This window comes from Paramormyrops kingsleyae, chromosome 1 (assembly GCF_048594095.1).
Source record: "Paramormyrops kingsleyae isolate MSU_618 chromosome 1, PKINGS_0.4, whole genome shotgun sequence".
Classification (NCBI taxonomy): domain Eukaryota; kingdom Metazoa; phylum Chordata; class Actinopteri; order Osteoglossiformes; family Mormyridae; genus Paramormyrops; species Paramormyrops kingsleyae.
In genome coordinates, this window is record NC_132797.1 from 26,289,874 (window position 1) to 26,306,449 (window position 16,576).

General features: G+C 43.8%; 2 protein-coding genes across 6 annotated transcripts; both read right to left on the minus strand.

The window, feature by feature from the left end:
- Positions 1–650: 650 nt before the first annotated feature.
- tmem165 (transmembrane protein 165) lies at positions 651–8,251 on the minus strand. Of its 3 annotated transcripts, none has more exons than XM_023823691.2 (6): positions 7,169–8,251; positions 3,476–3,701; positions 2,624–2,799; positions 2,346–2,528; positions 2,155–2,260; positions 651–1,555 (listed from the first exon to the last, which is right to left on the minus strand). In XM_023823691.2, exons 1-6 carry the CDS (start codon positions 7,301–7,303, stop codon positions 1,479–1,481), a joined length of 903 nt encoding a protein of 300 aa, XP_023679459.1. In that variant the 5' UTR covers positions 7,304–8,251; the 3' UTR covers positions 651–1,478. The 3 variants fall into 3 exon arrangements, with proteins under 3 accessions (XP_023679459.1, XP_023679458.1, XP_072568555.1); XM_023823690.2 differs by having other exon boundaries at positions 3,476–3,704; XM_072712454.1 differs by lacking the exon at positions 7,169–8,251 and adding an exon at positions 4,667–5,202.
- A 152-nt stretch (positions 8,252–8,403) lies between these two features.
- srd5a3 (steroid 5 alpha-reductase 3) lies at positions 8,404–10,865 on the minus strand. Of its 3 annotated transcripts, none has more exons than XM_023823684.1 (5): positions 10,616–10,865; positions 9,714–9,865; positions 9,405–9,596; positions 9,019–9,150; positions 8,404–8,695 (listed from the first exon to the last, which is right to left on the minus strand). In XM_023823684.1, exons 1-5 carry the CDS (start codon positions 10,828–10,830, stop codon positions 8,436–8,438), a joined length of 951 nt encoding a protein of 316 aa, XP_023679452.1. In that variant the 5' UTR covers positions 10,831–10,865; the 3' UTR covers positions 8,404–8,435. The 3 variants fall into 3 exon arrangements, with proteins under 3 accessions (XP_023679452.1, XP_023679457.1, XP_023679455.1); XM_023823689.1 differs by having other exon boundaries at positions 10,731–10,853; XM_023823687.1 differs by having other exon boundaries at positions 10,457–10,757.
- Positions 10,866–16,576: the final 5,711 nt, after the last annotated feature.

Sequence of the window (16,576 nt, forward strand, 5' to 3'; positions counted from 1 at the left end):
TAACTCTTCATGAAAGACGACGCATTTCTTCCCAGGGCATAGGTCCAGAACTCTTCTTGGTGTTTGGTGGAATAGTAGCTCATATAAAACCATTTTTTCCATTTGGGCTTTGGACCAGAAACAGGGCAGCTCTTCCAGGTTTAGGTTACCATACAATGACCTGACACAGATACTAGTGATATCACCAAGACGAATCAGGGTTCCGGAGTTACTGATATTCCTTCCAAGAGAACTTTGGATGATTAGGAAGGATAGACTCCACAGCTAATGGCCCATGAGTTTATCCTACATCCTCATCCCATAAAACATCATGAATATAGTAGCACACGCAGCACCACAACAATCCAATAGGAGTAAATTCCACATTCACATTTGAGCAGCTCACCCTGATAAGATTATGAAGAAACTTGGTGATATTAGATCTGTAGAAGATAAAAGGTATGCTTATTTGTTTTTATCTAAATTTGATAAGTGGCTTTCAGAGACAGGATGACAATCTCTAAGATGCAAATTAAAACAACCATTTACTTTCAGAGCTCACATGGCTGAATAAGGAGATTTGGATAATTTTAACCTTTTACTAAACTGAAACAATGGTGGAGAGCTGAGGTGGAAGGATTGTCCAGCCCATTTCCACGAAAGACAAGGAAGAGACGGAAGTAGATTTATTGAATATTTACACATCAGAGTTTACAACTGATCGTTTCATTAAAACTAAAGTTACAAAAACATGGACGATCGCCCACTGAGACATTTGTACCCTCTGCCATATAAACCTTAGACACCTGCTTTTGGTGAAATAGCTATTTCATAATGACAAGATAAATTACTGGCTCTAGAAAACCTTAATTCTAATAAAAAAGCATAGTTTGTGCTGATGTTAAATACAATCTGCTTTTGCAGTACCAACCCTCCTTCCCTAAATTCTGATATTAGGGTGCAAAACACTGAAAAGATGTGTGTCCCATGTGGGACACTCAAATGCCAAGTTTTGTAAATTGAAACTGATTCAACCCTTTTCTTGATACAAGTCCTTCAGGTCCAGCAAATGTGCCCAATCAGGGCCTCAGCCTTTGCGGTTAGTGTGATATCTACCACACCCCCCTCAACACGCTCCCATCACATGATACAGGACAACAATACCGGCTCAGCGTTAGTCTGACCATTACCCCCTCCTAACAGTGGATGCAGAACCTGGACAAAGGGGGCATGTGGTCGTGTGTTTGGACACCCTCTCCCCCAACACAAACACCAAGATGATTCATTACAGTAAGACACTTGAGTCACACTCATCAGAACATTCAATCACACACGCATGCGTGCTCACACAGAGTGAACATACTACCCCCCTACACACAGACACACTCTGGCAGAGTGACTCTATATGGAGAGAAGGTATGTATACACACATACGGTACATCACTCACCCAGCACTAACACAGAGCTTTGGGTGTATTTACAGTTAGTGCTGCCTGGTATCAGAATCCAGCATCGGGCTTGATGAAGAGCGCAGAGAAAGCAAAGGCCAGGAACACGATGCCTCCGACGATGGTGACTAGGGCGAGAAAATGATCAGCACCAGCAGCATAATTACACAGCCCCACCCCCCATCTTCAATTACAGTCCTGGGGAAGTGCTGCTCGAATGTCACTCCTGCAGGCCTGTGTTCTCTCTCCCAGACAATCTGGTTACATACTAATTGGCCAATTTCACTGCAATGATATTTCAACTTTGCAAAAATAGGTCAGATGATGTATTTTAAAATCATGCCTTCTTGTGAAATGGCTGGCCCCCCCATTGAGAATGAAACAATTATTTAATATAAATAAAATGTTGTTACTGGGTCTTAGGTGAGTTTTCATAGCAAGAATGTTAAGGATAGTGCAGTACCCCATAATGGTACATAGAGGGCAGATAAGCTGGTTTTCCATTCCTTTCCTTGAGCTTAATTGGCCTAATGTCCATCCATTTACTGGTATGGTTTACTCCCTTAATATAAAGTAAATTGATTTCACCTCAACAACAAGATGTTTCATATGTTAACCTGCCAAGTGTGGGAGGAGCTTAACCCCAAATCCCAAGTACAACTCTGCCTGGCAGTAAAAAGCTGGACCCCTATGCTATAAAGCTCCCAGAGACAGCAGTCATATTTACCAGTTCGGACAGAGATTTTCTGGGCGATCATCCTTCCACCAATCACCGCCAGTCCTGTGCACAGCCAGTGTCCCAACGTCCCGCCCACTGCAACGCCGAAGGGGTCCTGAAAGGGGGGGAAAGTTGGTTAAAAACCTTCCACGCTGGTATCATGTGACGTGCCTGACAGACAGACAGACAGACAGACAGACCTCTCGGGCTGCCAAGACAATGGTGGTCAGCTGGGAGCGGTCACCCCACTCTGCGAGGAAGGTGAGGGTGAAAGCCTGGATGAAGATGGGGGAAATGAAGCTGTGCCACTTCCGCTGGGGTAAGACCACACTGGATCCTGCTTCCACGTCCGACGTGCCATTCATCAGTTTCGATCGCTGGAGCTGCCGGGGGCCGACCGAAATCAGAGAAGTCAGGTGACCGCGAGGCACATGTGACGCGGTGAACGGATGTGTGGAGCATTCAGGGGTCCGCGCACCTCCTCGTCCTTCTTCTTGATCTCAGCCTGCACCTCCTCCAGCTCCTCCTGGCCCTCGTCGGGGCTCATCTTGAGCCCCTCACGCAACATGCGCACACCGAAGATGGCGAAGAGCGCCGTGGAGACGTAGTAGGTGTAGATGCGGGGGATGACTGTGGTGGCATAGCCAAAGAGGACTGTGGAGAAGTGATGGACACCATTAATATCACTTCCATCATTCAAACCCGTCTGCGCAGACAGCCATTTATTGCAGGGTGATACACGCACACACACACACACACACGCACGCTTGCATACACACACGAGACAGGTTACCCTGAACGGCATAGCTTTCGATCGACCACCCTGTTCTATTAAGGATTTTTGGACGTCCTCAGAATTACTCAAATAAAAAACATTATTATTATTATTATTATTAATTACACATAAGAAGGAACTGCCACAGGCACAAGGACACTCACGCCTCAAGAATAACAGCTAAATCTTATATGATGGTCATCTAACTGGTTCCTTACTGCTGTGGGACTTTGCACACATGCTTTTCACTCACTTGTGCTTACGGAGTATCAAGAGATGTCACAAATCAAGTGATTTGATTTGAAGGTGAAAACATTTTCACAGTTTATTACCAAATAACCAGCCTACAAAGGAGTGAAACAAGCTACTTAAATTTTCCACTGGCCCATGAATGATCAAGGATTTTTTTGACATTGCAATTCCAGTGTTTGAATATTCATAAGAATTAAAAGTTCATTACTCATGAAAAGGGTGTACTTATATCATTGTGCTAATATATTATCGTTATATAAATTTTCATTAATGATAGTGACCCCCCCCCCCGGTATTACTCACCCGAGAGGCAGGTCATGAGGCTGAGGGCCAGAATGGCTCCTGCCAGCACGGTCAGACGGTTGTACCGCATGGCCATGATTGCCGCGATGAAGAAGGTCTTGTCGCCCAGCTCAGACACGATGATGACGGAGAAGGAGGCTGCGAAGCCGTGGATGAAACCCAGGTTGCCTTTGCTGGCATCGTTGTCATTCGTGGCGATGCCTTTGGGCTGAGAAGTTGGGACTTTCTGCTGGGGAGGAGGGGGTACAGCTTATCTCCCAGAATGCAACCGGCTTCACTATTGAACGGCTACCAACTTATGGCAAATCTTAAGTGACCATATTCTTTTTCAATACAGTTTCAGTACATAACCACCTTTGCCACCAGTACAGATTGCCCCCCCAAGCACTCAGTCAATCATCAGTGCCTCCAATGCCTGGGTTCCTCAATACACAACACCAGACCATCCAAGTCCCTGTTCATACTTCTAGTGCTGACATGGCAGGCAACTGTGTACTTTGACACCTGGCCTGGCGTGGTGCTAAGTGTAGTATGGATGTTATAAGAACTTTACTAAAACTAACCATGCCCTATGTACTTAAAGTACATAAGGCAGTACATTTTGCTATTAATGAAAACATTTGCATAAACTAAAATAAAAAGACATGAAAATGAAATGAAAACCACATCTAAACGAGAAGTATAAATATTCCTTCCGAAAGCATCAGAAATACGATAAATACAGTAGTACCTCAGTTCTCAAACTCAATAGAACTCGAATTTCTTAAAAGTCGAACCAACCAGTTCCAAAATTTTTTTACCTAGGACTCGATCTGAATCTCAGAAGTCAAACCGTGAATGCCGACCTAAGATAACTTGTATGCGCGGGGAGATGAGTCATGCGGCACGTCTCTCAGCGGAAGCAAAAGGTAACGCTTCAGTCTCAGCCTCGCATTCGCTGTGATAGCATCATGCATGTTTACACTAGCTGAATACATATATTTAGACAGTAAAAATACATTTAGACAGTAACGGAAATTATTATACGATACAATACATTTAAAAATAAAGATTTCTTTAATTTGAATAAAAGACCATTTAATTATAATGATATTTTCGTGCCGACCAGGCAGAACGCAGACGGACAATACAATAACCGGACTGGGGAAACAAACTGAAATACGGACTAAATACAGAGGACCCGCTGCCTGCCTTTTGGTTGCCTGGCGATTGGAGGGAGTGGTGGCACCGGCTTGTCATCTCCCCCCTGCTCCCCGTTTGTGTCTCAAATTTTACTGTATTTGACTCTCCCTGCTGGCCCCTGGACGATGGACTCCCCCCTTTGAGTCTGGTCCCTCCCAAGGTTTCTTCCTTCTAGGGAGTTTTTCCTTGACACTGCCAAACAGTGTGAAGTTCTTCCGGTGATTGGAGTGCCAATCCTGCAACCAACCCCCAAATTTTCCCTGGAAGTTGGAAGACCTGCTTGGAGAGCTGAATGAAAGTTAACGTTATACCCAGGTTAATGGCCTTGCTCAAGGGCCCAATGGAGTAGAAACACTCTTAGCATTCACGTGATTATTCTTCTTCCGGAACACAACCTCCGTCTCAGAGCTGCCCGTCAGTGCCTCCAAAGGACAAGCCCCCGGTACACAGTCATCAGTGTCTCCAAAGGACAAGCCCCCGGTACACAGTCGTCAGTGTCTCCAAAGGACAAGCCCCCGGTACACAGTCGTCAGTGTCTCCAAAGGACAAGCCCCCCGTACACAGTCGTCAGTGTCTCCAAAGGACAAGTCCCCGGTACACAGTCGTCAGTGTCTCCAAAGGACAAGCCCCCGGTACACAGTCGTCAGTGTCTCCAAAGGACAAGCCCCCGGTACACAGTCATCAGTGTCTCCAAAGGACAAGCCCCCAGTACACAGTCATCAGTGTCTCCAAAGGACAAGCCCCCGGTACACAGTCGTCAGTGTCTCCAAAGGACAAGTCCCGGTACACAGTCGTCAGTGTCTCCAAAGGACAAGCCCCCGGTACACAGTCGTCAGTGTCTCCAAAGGACAAGCCCCCGGTACACAGTCGTCAGTGTCTCCAAAGGACAAGTCCCCCGTACACAGTCGTCAGTGTCTCCAAAGGACAAGCCCCCGGTACACAGTCGTCAGTGTCTCCAAAGGACAAGTCCCCCGTACACAGTCGTCAGTGTCTCCAAAGGACAAGTCCCCGGTACACAGTCGTCAGTGTCTCCAAAGGACAAGTCCCCCGTACACAGTCGTCAGTGTCTCCAAAGGACAAGTCCCCGGTACACAGTCGTCAGTGTCTCCAAAGGACAAGCCCCCAGTACACAGTCATCAGTGTCTCCAAAGGACAAGCCCCCAGTACACAGTCATCAGTGTCTCCAAAGGACAAGCCCCCAGTACACAGTCATCAGTGTCTCCAAAGGACAAGCCCCCGGTACACAGTCATCAGTGTCTCCAAAGGACAAGCCCCCGGTACACAGTCGTCAGTGTCTCCAAAGGACAAGTCCCGGTACACAGTCGTCGGTGTCTCCAAAGGACAAGTCCCGGTACACAGTCGTCGGTGCCTCCAAAAGGACAAGCCCCCAGCATACAGTCGTCGGTGCCTCCAAAGGACAAGCCCCCAGTACACAGTCATCAGTGTCTCCAAAGGACAAGCCCCCAGTACACAGTCATCAGTGTCTCCAAAGGACAAGCCCCCGGTACACAGTCATCAGTGTCTCCAAAGGACAAGCCCCCGGTACACAGTCGTCAGTGTCTCCAAAGGACAAGTCCCGGTACACAGTCGTCGGTGTCTCCAAAGGACAAGTCCCGGTACACAGTCGTCGGTGCCTCCAAAAGGACAAGCCCCCAGCATACAGTCGTCGGTGCCTCCAAAAGGACAAGCCCCCAGCATACAGTCATCAGTGCCTCCAAAGGACAAGCCCCTAGCATACATTCATCAGTGCCTCCAAAAGGACAAGCCCCCAGCATACAGTCATCAGTGCCTCCAAAGGACAAGCCCCCAGCATACAGTCATCAGTGCCTCCAAAGGACAAGCCCCCAGCATACAGTCATCAGTGCCTCCAAAGGACAAGCCCCCAGCATACAGTCATCAGTGCCTCCAAAGGACAAGCCCCCAGCATACAGTCATCAGTGCCTCCAAAGGACAAGCCCCCAGCATACATTCATCAGTGCCTCCAAAGGACAAGCCCCCAGCATACATTCATCAGTGCCTCCAAAGGACAAGCCCCCAGCATACATTCATCAGTGCCTCCAAAGGACAAGCCTCCAGTACACAGTCGTCAGTGCCTCCAAAGGGCATGCGCTCTAGTACACAGTCGTTAGTGCCTCCTAAGTAGGAGTCCCCAAGTATACAGTCGTCAGTGCCTCCATTGGACGAGTGTCCCCGTACTACTTCCTTATTCATTGAGTTCATGAAGATATCACCTATCACGGGGCCCATGTGTCACGCCAGTATATTTGTAGTCGCACAAAGTTAATTAGCAGCATTATTATTGATAATAATCCTTATAAAGACAGAGAGAAACTATTATAGAGAAATACTTTTACTGATACTTTGCTGACTAAGCGATCACGTTGTATCAAAATTCAGCTACACACCAATGACTAGAACAAACTGACCTATAAAAAATAGCTGGCTACGAAAACACCATTTTCTTAAAGCGTCTTTTTCTTTTACATACATCGTGTCCGCGCACGGTTATACCTCTTGCTGTGGCTGTTCTTGAACCGGTTTGTGCTCCTCCTGAATTCCGGCAACTCCGGCCGAAACCAAGCCGACGACCAGCAGAGATAAGCAGACCAGACCCGCTCCGTGCCTATTGCCGGCCCAGAGAAACATCTTACAAGCGAACCACACTGTTAAAAGTCAGCACTAAGAACCTTAACTGTGTGTACCAAAGTGCCTGCATAAAATAAATTAAAATGATATTGTAAGGTCAAGTAACTAATTACACATTCTATACTCCTCGACACTGTTCCCAAACTCAAGACACCTAGCGGCACAGCACAGCCTAACCCTACATCTGAGGGGCGGTACCGAGCACAGGGATTGGTTCGGCTGCTAAAAGACACGTCGATAAATACCTTTGCGTCACATAAGCAAAGGTCGACCACTGGCGGAAATGCCTGTCTGTCACAAACGTCATGGAAAACGCAATCATGTTTGGTGGAAATTGACAGAGGAAGGAAGCAGATTTTCTGCAGGAGAGCCGGTTTTAAAAAGGGGCTACAGTAAGCCAGCAAACTGCCGGGATTCTTTTAAAGCAAACCAATAAAGTAGGTTGAGTAGGTCACACCACCCGGCGATGGACAGCGCAAGAATAATGTGAGCTCTCACTTTTCACGAGTTCTTGTGACAGCAGCCATAACATTTTCAACTAGCGTTGAAAGCAGGGCTTGACTGGCCGTCTGGCATACCCGGCATTTTCCCGGTGGGCCGGCAAAAAAATATCGGTTCAGGGCACCCCAATTTATCACTATACAAAAGTTTTTGTGGGAAACCTGTATTTCACTAAAAGCGCGAACTGACAGTACAAAACTGTAATAGACATAGTATCACAGCGTATCGAAGCGACATTATCAGTAAAATTATAAATTAAATGAAATCACAAAGTATCTGTCATTTAACGTTTCGCCTGGTTATCTGGTTTTACTACAGCGTGAGTTCTACTATAGTTACGTATTTGTATATGTTACGTATGCTATATATGGATGTTTTCGTATTTCATATTTAAAAAGCACGTCTCATCTGTATAATCCATATGGGCTTGCGTCATTTTAAACTAATATTGTAAAGGCTGGTCGACCATGCCAAAGTTAAAGGTGAAATTTACTGTGATGATGTTAATTTACAATTGCCTTAAACTCAGGATGTTTTAATGAGTTGGTCCATGTCCCGCTGCCCATGAGATATAAGAAATAAAGAATATAAACACGAAATTTATGTGACGATTGCAATTTTACTGTACAAATCAAAAAAGATAAGGAATGAAGGCTTTGCGGTGCTTTGGGTATGTGGGAAACTTGCTGCAGTAGAACTCGTGGCTGAGCCGTGCAGCGAGCGCCTGGTTGCAGAGCACATAAAGCACCACGAGCCACCACGAGAGAGCGCCGCCTCCCGAGCAAACACCCAATGACACGTAAATCAGCAGCTCAGCCAGGTAGTGAGGACAGGACACCAGCGCGAACCAGTCGCCGTGCGGAACTGCATGGCCCTGAGCCGCGTCTTTGCCTGCAGACAGATAAAGATGGGTGAGAAACCCAAGGGGCTTTACGATCCCTATTAAAATAAAGGTTATATTACCTGCGATCTAATTAATATGCAGAAAGAACAGTAGTTGAGGGCAGCAATTTACACTAAAACAGCCTTTATATAGTTGAGCAGAAATCTTAACATGACTTGTACCAATAAATATTAAACTGAATAAAAATATGAGTATTAAAATAACTTTGGATAAAATTTGAGGGAAGTGGTGTAATAGTAACACAATAAATATACCAGCAAGACTTATAAACGAGTCTGCAGAGCTCGGAACAGGCTTGTCACCACATTACCTAAACGACTGGTCCGCAACCGAGCCAGTATCACTAGACACTTGTGTTGGTGGAAGGACGCCCATAGGAATAACAGAACTCCTGGCCCAAGGTACCACTGGAGCCAAAAGCTACGCTGAGCTGATAGAGACCCTGCCAAAAGAGTAGGAGCACATTAGTCACCAGCGGCACAACACACTTTACTGATTTACTCAATACATAACAAACGCTCTTGGGAAGAAAACGATAGATATAATTATTCCCCACACTGGTTATAATGCTTGGCCATTATATTTATCCAAAGGTTCTTGCAATTCCGCTCATTTAAGTAGCTGAATATTTCAATGTGCAAATTCTGGTTATGAGTCTGTGGTCCCAGTGTGCTCTGCTGATAAAGTGGGGCTCACCATCCTCTGAGTGAAGGTGGTCTACACACAAAGCAGTCAGCCCCAGCAGGACATAATATCCTAGGCCAAAGCAGTACTGTGCCAAGTGGATGACTCCATCAGAAAACACGCTGAGAAACAGGCATTCCAGCAGACGCCTCAAAGAATGGATCCAGAGCAGGACCTGCACCAGCACCACAGACAGAGGCAGGGCTGGGGGAAGAGCTGCCAGCGTTAGACTTCATGCATGTACCACGTTTCAAAGGTGATTTTAGAGAACATTCACAGTGGCCCAACAGCCACAGCGAGGAAGATGACAGTAGCCAGCACCTTTCTGGGGATTCCCCAGACTGCCCTTCAGAAGCGTGAGCATGTGATCCAACCAAGCTGGAAAACTTTCACCCAGGATAAGTGCTCGCAGAGAGGTGAAAATTAACAAACCGTTCCATATCACTGAAATGGTGTAGAAGTGAAAGAACCATCTGCAAGGACACAAAATATCTTTTTAAAAAGTGTTCTGAGAAATAATCTCTACCTGAAAATATTTTTTGCAAACATTACACTACAAATCATTTGTTTTAATTTTATCCATTTACTTTCTGCAAATGCAAAACTATTGACTTAATACATTAAAGAATCCATTTCACTGTTTGAACTTGGACCTTTGAAAAAATTCAGCTTCTGTGTCAAAAACTGCCCATTAAAACTATGTATAGAGTATTAGACTCCCAACTAACTTACTTAAACTGTGGAAACATAAGCTTCAATACCTCCTTAGTTACCTTTTGCACACATGTTCACGCCCTATGTAATAGTGCCCCCTAAATTTGCATTTTACTATTCGTGACAGATTTCCTTATGAAGGTCCCTCACTAGTAGTTACCCTTTGCAGGGTTACCAACTGTCACGAATCTGGCATGACATTCACGCGTTCTGACTTTCACGCTCACGCAAGAAATCTTACGGCAAACTTATATAATTCCATTATAAACCTAAAATTAGCTACATCAAAAGCGTTGGGGTAGTTTGCAAACCATACAGACTATTTACAAGGTAATAAAACTCTTACATACATGTAAGTTTACGCGTGTGCAGACTTGACTCGAATTGAAAATCTCACACCAGCCAGCTGACAAAAGTTGGCAACTCTGCTTTTCGGACTGATCGTTGACGCTCTACAACTGTTGATTTACGTCAAGCTAACGACCATATTTGAATAGATTTTTCCTAACCTTTTTGGAATGTCAAAAATACGAAGAAAGTCTGGCCGTTGTAAACGCTTCTTGGTTTTACCGTATCGGATAATATCCTGAAATAACTGATACAAGCGGAATCGCTCAAATTTACCAGATGGATAAGTATGACAGTGGAGACAACAAGCCAGGAAAAAACAAACTGCTAATAAAAACCATATCTGATCAATTAAGCATAACCTAAGCAAAAACATCACGATAACATTTTAACGTGCCACGATCCACAAAATTCCGCCGGAAACACGTACTTTACTTTAGTTCCGCATATAAAACGCGTTTCTCACTTACACGTAGCACCTCTGAAAATATTGGTACTTGAGATGTTTGTATGTAATTGTGAAGTAATATATTAAAAATAATAAGTGATGTTACAAAGAATGAAAAATAAGAAATAAATAAAACTGGCTAGGATAATTTGATTTATTACTTTTAATTTTTGCCAGCAGGCGGCAGCACAAAACAACTTCCAAGTGGCACCAGAAAAGACTCGATGTAAGACTCGCGGATTAAGAATTCACGTTGCATTTAATTTATTTATTAAACGATTCAGCGTTAAATTTCCTGTTCAAATTGAAGAATAAGAGCAAGGTAGCCAACTTGTACCCAGAACCTGTGGAAGCTCCTTCATGGCTATTGGAGAAGCATCCCAGGTTGCTACATCTGGAAGCTGGTTGAAAGAATGTCAAAATTCTGCAGTACTGTCAAAGCAAAATGGGGTTGTTTTGAAGAGTCAAATATATGAGAAAATTTCAAGACATCAAGCACTTCTCTTGGTCATCACAATATCAGATATGAATTACTTCATTGCCTAGAGGCCTTTTAGTATAAGGTGAATAAGATGTCTAAAACAGAGACAAATGCATTAAAAGCAGGTGTGTCCAGGCCCTTGACTATTACTGTACATCACTTCATGCATGGTTCTATTCCCTGGAAAACCACTGAGGAGCCAAAGAAGGAGATAAATCCAGTTATCTAAGCTTCTTTTTCTGACAAACCTATGTTTCTGTGACCCTATAGCTGAAGAAACATCACTCAAGTACGCCTTTGAGTGGTAAAAATGCCACTATTGACTGCTCTTCACATGATTTAGCCCACTTCATGTGAGGAGATAAGGTGCCCTTACAATGGTCTATGCGGCCCCGATGGATACCCTTCCAGTGGGAAAGTGTGCAGTTATGAAGTGCCCTTCTAGTGGAGGAAATCTGATGCAGTGCCCTATAAGGTGCCCTAACAATGGTCTAAACGCCCCCTATGGATACTCTTCCAGTGGAAAAGGGTGCAGTTATGAAGTGCCCTTTAATGGAGTGAAAAATCTCTTGATAGGTGCCCTTCCAGTGAAGAATAGGATACGGTGTCCCACTATGAGATGTACATGCGAAAGTAAATGAATAATGTACCCTCTAGGTGTTCCTGTGTATACAAAAATCTGATGGCTAGGTTGCTTCTGTAGCAAAATACGGGAACATGCTCTTTTCATTTATTTATTTATTTCGCCCCTGCCCTCCAAACAGCCTGAGTTCACTACCTGTCTGTTACCAGCATGTAGGATGACCTGAGATGAGGAACATCAAAGGACTGATTTAGGAGGACCAAACGGAAACATGTGGACAGATGTGTACTTCTTCCGAGAGGATCAAAGAAATAGGATGTGATGTTTGTCATGTGAAGAAAATGATGAGGTAGACCAATGCTACTGGGCTTTGGTCACAATCTAATCATGATGTGAGTCAGATTTATGAAGCATTTAACATGAAGCTTTATTGTTTATAACAAAAGAGGTGATCCTTCATGTTGCTTCTGCTACCTTCCTTTGTTGTCTAAAGCAATGTTTCCAAATCCGGTCCTTGGGGATCCACAGATAATCCACGGTTTTGAAGTTTTGCTGAAATTAATGGAGCAAAAAAGTGGACTGTCTAATAGGGAGCTCAGAGGGAGCAGAACTGTGGACCAGCTGTGGATCCCCGAGGACCAGATTGGGAAACACTTGATTAAAGAACAAAATCTCATGTTCTGTGACTGGGGATAAGACTCCTCACCTGACCTCTTGTTCCTTTGTTGCTCCCATTTGCTCCTGATCCCAACTTAACATAGCTTCAAATCCAGACTGATACATCCTCACTATTTCAAGTAAAAAATGTTCAGTTTCGTGTTAGTTTTTTTCTTCTACTAATCTTTATTATTCAAACAATGATTACATTCTGCATGTAAAGAATCTATAATGACACAATGACCATGAATAAATCAAGATATACAACCGGCATATGCAAAACAATGACTCACCTATGAAGAGGAAAAAAGGTTGTGTTTGGCCAGTAATGTTGCCGGCAATTAGGACTGTTAGACCATTTCTCTGGTTCTCTGGTATGTTCTACTTTTTCCATTTGCTTGTATAAGTTTGGCACATAAGGTGTTTTTCTCAAGTTGCAGGGAGGTGTTTGGTGCTTACACATCTTTGCTGTGATGTGTGCGCTTGTGTGTGTGTGAAGTCGCCTGTGCCTGTTTTCGTGTGAGCCTGAGTGATAAGAGAGTAGTGCAATCGAGACTGTGGGGCGATTGATTCCAGGATGCCACCTAGAGTTTTGCGGTATCCTGCCTGAGGAAATGTGGTCTGTTTCCTGCCCCTTCACCCCCCTCCCGCCCCCCCCCCCGATGCCAAATACTGGACATTCATTAGCCACCATCACCCCACCCCACCCCACACTTTAAACCCCCTGCCAGGCTGCCTGCTCCTTTATTATAATAATGAGTCATTATATACAAAGGATGCAATGTTAATTAAGCATGACACTATGCTTCTGTGTGACTAATGCAAGCTCATCTGCATATTCGGCCACAGGATGTCTGGTGGAGCAGCTTCTCACAGGAGGGAAACTGAGGCGGAAATTTTTGGGGTTGGGGATGACAAACAAGGAGATGTGAGGGGAGCCCTTTTCATGAGGCACAGTCATGTGATGAAGTGAAAATATGTTTTGCAGGGGTTGGACAGACTTAGAGAACCATAGTACAAAAAAGATACCCAAGGCTGGAGATCATTACTCTGTGCATCAGTGTGTGTCCATAGTGAGTCTGTGAGGTCACTGCTTATTTCAGTGGAGCAGATGGAGTGGAATCACATTAGTATTTTGAGTGTTGACTACCTGAGCAGAATGATGAGTTGATTGATGTATCTTGTGCACTGGAATGCTGATATCTCAGCCAAAGAACATTTCATAATGCCCCGAAATGAGATGTTTCTGAAATGTTTTTCTTGGCTTATAGAATGGGGCTGGCTGGATTTTAGCTCTGTAGCCAGTGTGTTGCTTCTTTGTGTGACTGTGGATCTGCAAGCCAGTATGCATGATGCTACCTAACAATGCAAATGTATGTTCGACATTTGGTCCCCACAATGTGGTAAAAATCTGTTATTTTGATGTAAATTTTTTTGGGGGGAAATTCAGTTTTATAAAAATCTGTGACTGCAATCAAAAAAATGGTTTGGTTACTTATTGTTAAGGTTAGGGCTGGGTAGGGGTTAAGGTTGTCATTGTTTAGATAAGGGTTTTACCATAGAAAACAAAGGACAGTCCCCACAAAGATATGAATACAAGTTTATGTGTGTTTGTGTATGGGTATCCAAATGTTCCCACAATGTGATATAAACCTGTTATTTTGATGACAATTTTTTTTGACCCCCACAAGAGGAAACTCAGTTTTATTAAAATCTGCAACTGCAAACAAAAAAGTAAAAATGCTAAAAGTCTTGTATTTTGTTTGGTTACTTATGGTTAATGTTAGGGCTGGGTAGGGATTAAGGTCGTCATAGCTGGGATTAGGGTTTTTCCCATAGAAATTAATGGAGTGTCTCCACAAAGATATTAATACAAACATGTGTATGTGTGTGCTTGCCACTAACTATAAAACGTGTATGTTTTTTACTACTAAATACTAAATATTTGTATACATTTACATTTACTGCATTTGGCCCTTATCCAGAGTGACTTACATAAGTCTCATCAGTGGATATATTCTGATACTGATTCAACAGACCCTGACTAGGAATAGTATCACTCTAAAAAACTCTGCTATAGACTCTGTGTAATGACACTTGCAGCAGTGGCAAACTGCAGTAGATCAACTAAAGCGAAGCAGTTTATTTTAGATGGAATGTAGGGAAGTATAATTAGTTGCAAATTATGCAGAACCAATAGGACAGAGACAATGATGTGCAATGCCTGGGACTGGCAACATGCTTCCAAGAGCTTGACAAACACCCTGCTGGTTACACACACACACATATCAGTAATTGAAAGCACGCAAAGAAATAGATACAGCAGATCAGGAAGTGAAGTGACTCGTGCCAGGCCCTTGTCATACAATAAGACATGACTATATCCAAGATATAAATTTTCACTTGAAAGAAGCATACTCTTACTGTGATTGTTTCTCAGGTATAGCACCACCTAGCTGTGAGGAGGAATGTGTTGTGCTGTACTGGCACAGCAGACGGGACTGTGGACATTGCTTTAGGGCTGGAAAATAAAATAACATCTCGCCCATCTCACCCATTGTGCTGGAGTGGGACTTTCCATCCACATTAGTGCTTCTTTTCCAAAAACACATTAACACACCGCTGGGGCGGGAATGGCTGCTCTGGTACCTGGGGATGAGGAGGGAGCTTCCTGGTGAAAGCTTGATGAAGAACAGGGGAAAAGTGTATAGCTATCAACCAGCGAACTCCACGTTCCTGTATCCATGATAACAAACCCCCCTATGAACAAAGATCACAGCATCTGCTGTAGATTTTTTGAATCCAATAGGTTCCACCATGGAAGATAGTAGTGCAGATTATTATTATTACTAAACCATATTTTGGGTATTTTATCATGGACAACAAGTTTATTAAGAGGACAGTAAGCCAAAAGTCTTACAAAATTGAAAGGTGAATACACGTTTATTGGGGGTTCACGACCATTTAAGTCAATTCAAAACAGTTGCATTTCTAAAGGAAAAATTGTACACCTTGAAAAGGTCTACCTGCGCTAGAACTTCATGGAACATGATGGGTTTCCATGGGACTTTCTTTGTAGGGGCTTCCCTGAACACATCCCTTGCAATGCGTAGTGTGGACAATACCACAAATACACAACTGCTTATTTATCAGTACTGTCCTGAAATTCTCCTGTTTCCTGCCCTTCACTAATACAGATCTTCGAGGTTTTTTCTCACAGTGAGCAGACCTAGTAATCACTGACATTATGAAAAGTTGCACTGGCATGTTCATTAGGTCCAGATCCAACTGGCGCAGTAATGTAGCTCTCACTGTTACCGATCCAGCAGCTTCTGGTAGCGACCGACACCGCATCATTAACTGATAACAAACTACACAGTCATCAGATGGCTGGCACAGTGGCTTCACAGATAGGGGCTCTGGCTGCTCAAGCCTTTCTTTCAGCCCCCTGTCAGTAAGGAACATCTGTTGCAAAGAGGTCTTTGGGAAGGACACTCATCCCATTAAGCTACAGTCAATAAGCGTTCAAGAACAATAACTTTGTAATAAATTTTGTTACAATATCGCTAATTCGCTAACTGCCGAGCAGCTTCATGCTGATACCATAATTTCAGAATGCTTTGTGCATATCGTCCATGAACTCTGTGTTATAAATTTACAACAAATGTACTTGTGGTTGGTATGACCACTGTTAATGCTCTTGGCACCCAAATGCCCGCGTTGGATAAAAGCATCAACCAGCTAATTTGAGTTGAATTAAACTCAATTTCGAATTTTATCGGATTCCCTTCCAAACACGCCTATAGTTGTTCCAAGGAGCTTGTCAAAGAGTTGAACAGCATCACAGATTGACCTAGAACATTTAGTGTTACAAAGGACCAAAATTATAAACAAATGATACATTATTCTCCTCGTACTATCAGCATCCTATCTCTAACCAGAAGGTGCAGTAA

Excerpts from the sequence above, each read along its gene's own strand:
- tmem165 (XM_023823690.2), bottom strand. The coding sequence starts at position 7,303 with ATGTTTCTCTGGGCCGGCAATAGGCACGGAGCGGGTCTGGTCTGCTTA. Across the intron at positions 2,529-2,623 it reads TCAAGAAGAAGGACGAGGAG|CTCCAGCGATCGAAACTGAT; the intron begins GTGCGCGGACCC and ends GGCCCCCGGCAG. Across the intron at positions 1,556-2,154 it reads GAAAATCTCTGTCCGAACTG|TCACCATCGTCGGAGGCATC; the intron begins GTAAATATGACT and ends TTCTCGCCCTAG.
- srd5a3 (XM_023823684.1), bottom strand. The coding sequence starts at position 10,830 with ATGTTTTTGCTTAGGTTATGCTTAATTGATCAGATATGGTTTTTATTA. Across the intron at positions 9,597-9,713 it reads TCTGGGGAATCCCCAGAAAG|CCCTGCCTCTGTCTGTGGTG; the intron begins GTGCTGGCTACT and ends CTCTTCCCCCAG. Across the intron at positions 8,696-9,018 it reads GTTGCGGACCAGTCGTTTAG|GCAAAGACGCGGCTCAGGGC; the intron begins GTAATGTGGTGA and ends ATCTGTCTGCAG.